The 2638-nt window shown below is 36.6% G+C and overlaps 1 protein-coding gene across 2 annotated transcripts in view; it reads right to left on the bottom strand.

Moving 5' to 3' along the window:
- Positions 1-626: 626 nt before the first annotated feature.
- The window catches only part of LOC105313975 (DBH-like monooxygenase protein 1 homolog), a 4643-nt gene continuing 2631 nt past the window's right edge, over positions 627-2638 (bottom strand). The window contains exons 2-11 of one of the 2 annotated variants that reach the window (XM_020000717.1): positions 2529-2618; positions 2391-2480; positions 2172-2348; positions 1961-2060; positions 1751-1914; positions 1497-1703; positions 1380-1439; positions 1200-1327; positions 1003-1150; positions 627-950 (exon numbers count right to left, since the gene is read on the bottom strand). In XM_020000717.1, coding sequence (XP_019856276.1) covers positions 774-950; positions 1003-1150; positions 1200-1327; positions 1380-1439; positions 1497-1703; positions 1751-1914; positions 1961-2060; positions 2172-2348; positions 2391-2480; positions 2529-2582 — 1305 coding nt within the window. In that variant the 5' untranslated portion in view covers positions 2583-2618 and the 3' untranslated portion in view covers positions 627-773. Of the gene's footprint in view, positions 951-1002; positions 1151-1199; positions 1328-1379; positions 1440-1496; positions 1704-1750; positions 1915-1960; positions 2061-2171; positions 2349-2390; positions 2481-2528; positions 2633-2638 lie in introns of those variants that run through there. The other variant, XM_011407829.2, reaches the window with a different exon arrangement.

The following is a 2638-nucleotide window of genomic DNA, read 5'->3' as shown; positions in this document are numbered from 1 at the left end:
CACCGTACCTGGTTCTGACGGACTGAGACTAAGTCTGATGATAGAAATCAGTCATAGGACTCAGGTGAATACACTTCTGTCTTGATAGCAACGGAGGGGCAAGCGCCCTGGCTCCTGAAAGCAAAATTTAGAACAACGGGAATCGCCAATGAGTAAGAATATTCCTATGATAAAATGCTATAAAAGCCAAAACAGCAACCAAAGAGCTTACGGAAGAGATAAATAGAGTATACTGAAACAAAAGGACAGCTCAAAGTGGTTCTCACAGCTAGAATGGCTGGATAAAAAGACAAGATTGCTCACCCTGTCCTTCTTACAAAAATCCGCCATTTTACCACCAACTCAGGTGCGCGTTAATTAGAAAAATTTCATTGAATAAGGTCCATTGTGGAGATAGAAATCAGGTCTATCTCTTCTACTAACCAGAGAATCCATACAATAACCACAACTACCAGTATATGGAAACCAGGCCTTAGTAGTGTCCAATGCAGCAACTAGCTATAACTAGAAAACAATACCGTTATTCCAAATAATTATGCTATCCTACACAAACATGATCACATGATTATATGCTGTTTCTTAATCCATTTGTGTTCACACAACACCATGATTTATTATACATAAAATTATTATCATAATTGAGGACTAATGCAGCAGATGAAAAGGGGCACAAATAAATGAAAAGGGCATTAATATTGAAAAGGGCAGAAAAGTCCAATCCCTGTTCGATAATCTAAAACAAAAAGCAGCAAAAAATGGAGTAGGAGAAAGAGTTAATTAATGAGGATGATAGCAATCATAGCAAAGAGCAGCACTGTGACTGAGAGAGTAATCAATGACACAGCACCACTGGTAGGATCAACAGAGTCAGGACACTCCAGCATTACAGGAGGTGCTTCATAAGGACAACCAATGGATGGCACATCTTGTATTCTCACTTCATTCACTGACTAAAGATGGTACAATAGCTATACACTACATTATTGACAAAATGTATCTTACAGGCCCCAAGTAATAAGAATAATGAGAGCCAGTCGAGATTGAGTTCTCTAAGACTTCAGTTTCCTCGTGCGTCCAAGTGATATTATTAAATATCTCATCAAATTTAGACTTTGATGGATTACTGACAAATTCAGCAATTTCACTTTGACTGTGAAAACAGAAAGATAGCTAGAGCCTAAGGATGTATGCTTTTATACTTGTAGTGTCTTGATAAATATTCTACAAAACTTGGTGGGTGTGCCGAACTATAACAATCAGTGATTCCCATCCTTGGATAATAGTTCAGAAATGATAGACACATTTCCTCATAAGTGCTCTGACCTCCCTATTATAAACAATATTCAAAACCTAAAGCTTATGTGGTGAGGACAGCTTACAAATGTTATTGTGTCTCGATTTTCACTATTGTATGTGCAGGTCAGCATAATTCCATCACCCTATCAACAATAAATTATAATAAAATATGCAAAAATTCAATTTAAATAGTCTCTTACTGGTCTAATGACAACTTCATTAATATGCACTATCTCCTGAAAGTTGAAATCATAGAAAAGATTGGAGTCAATTGGTTTAAGCTCTTCAATGCCACTGCCTGATCTGCACTGATTGCTAGCTCTCAGATGATGTAGAGTAATGCTTACACCAAGCAAATGAGTGTGAAGGAAATTAGCAAACACATGAATTCCATCTTGAGGAAATAACTAAACACAAGATTATTGTACAGTATTATAATATATTCCAATCATACTGCAGTGCAATCAGTTGGACAGAAACTGTAAATAGTGTAATTCTTTGCTTTAGGAGGGATTATCATGTAGTGGAACACTGCATTTCCAACTGCAAGTACGCCAGAGTCATGCTCCCTTGGTGTATCAATGTAAAAGAATGTCATACCGGAACTATCAATCACCCCTACAATAACTATGAGTAGACACTAATCTTAGTGTAATTAGCTAACCTGATAGTCTGTTTGGATTATCATAGTGCATCTCAATGTATGCGTATCGATACTGGTCACCTCCAATGGGATAAGCAACATTGGAAGGATACACAAAATCCTACAAGTAATGATGAACAATAATTCAGTCCAATAATATCATAAATATTAGAGACTACACAACTAGTTTCTAATATCTATGATAATAATATCATTCATTCTTGTTACATACTTCTCCTCCAATACCCCAAGCAGTAATTGCTGTAGCATTGCTACAATCAAGGCTATCAAGGACATCTCTGCAGACTCCACCATTAGCATTAGCATTAGAGATATTCAAAGAGCTGCAGAGATACACTACCATGTGGTGAACATGAGCTGTAGTGCCTTCAGTCACATTAGGTGAAAACTACAGCCAATTATATATTCATTAATGAATAAATGAACTAACTCTTATTATATATTTCCTAGTGTCTTGTATTTCTTGTGGTAATTCAAATCCTTTGCACCAGTATGTTGTATCAGTACTAGGAATAGTTACCTAAAATGAAGAACATTGTAAGAAGCGATCACTAAATGCATTAAGGACCTGATCAACTCTTATATCAAATGATCTTGTTCCTGGTGGATCAGAAGTTGCCATTACGCAGTCCACCAAGTAAGTTGACACTTGCTGATCCTCTTACATCATGAGGAATA

This window comes from Amphimedon queenslandica, unplaced genomic scaffold, assembly GCF_000090795.2.
Source record: "Amphimedon queenslandica unplaced genomic scaffold, v1.1 AMPQUscaffold_13161, whole genome shotgun sequence".
Taxonomy (NCBI): domain Eukaryota; kingdom Metazoa; phylum Porifera; class Demospongiae; order Haplosclerida; family Niphatidae; genus Amphimedon; species Amphimedon queenslandica.
Note: the sequence above shows the minus strand (reverse complement) of the source record. Positions and strands in the feature narration are given on the sequence as shown.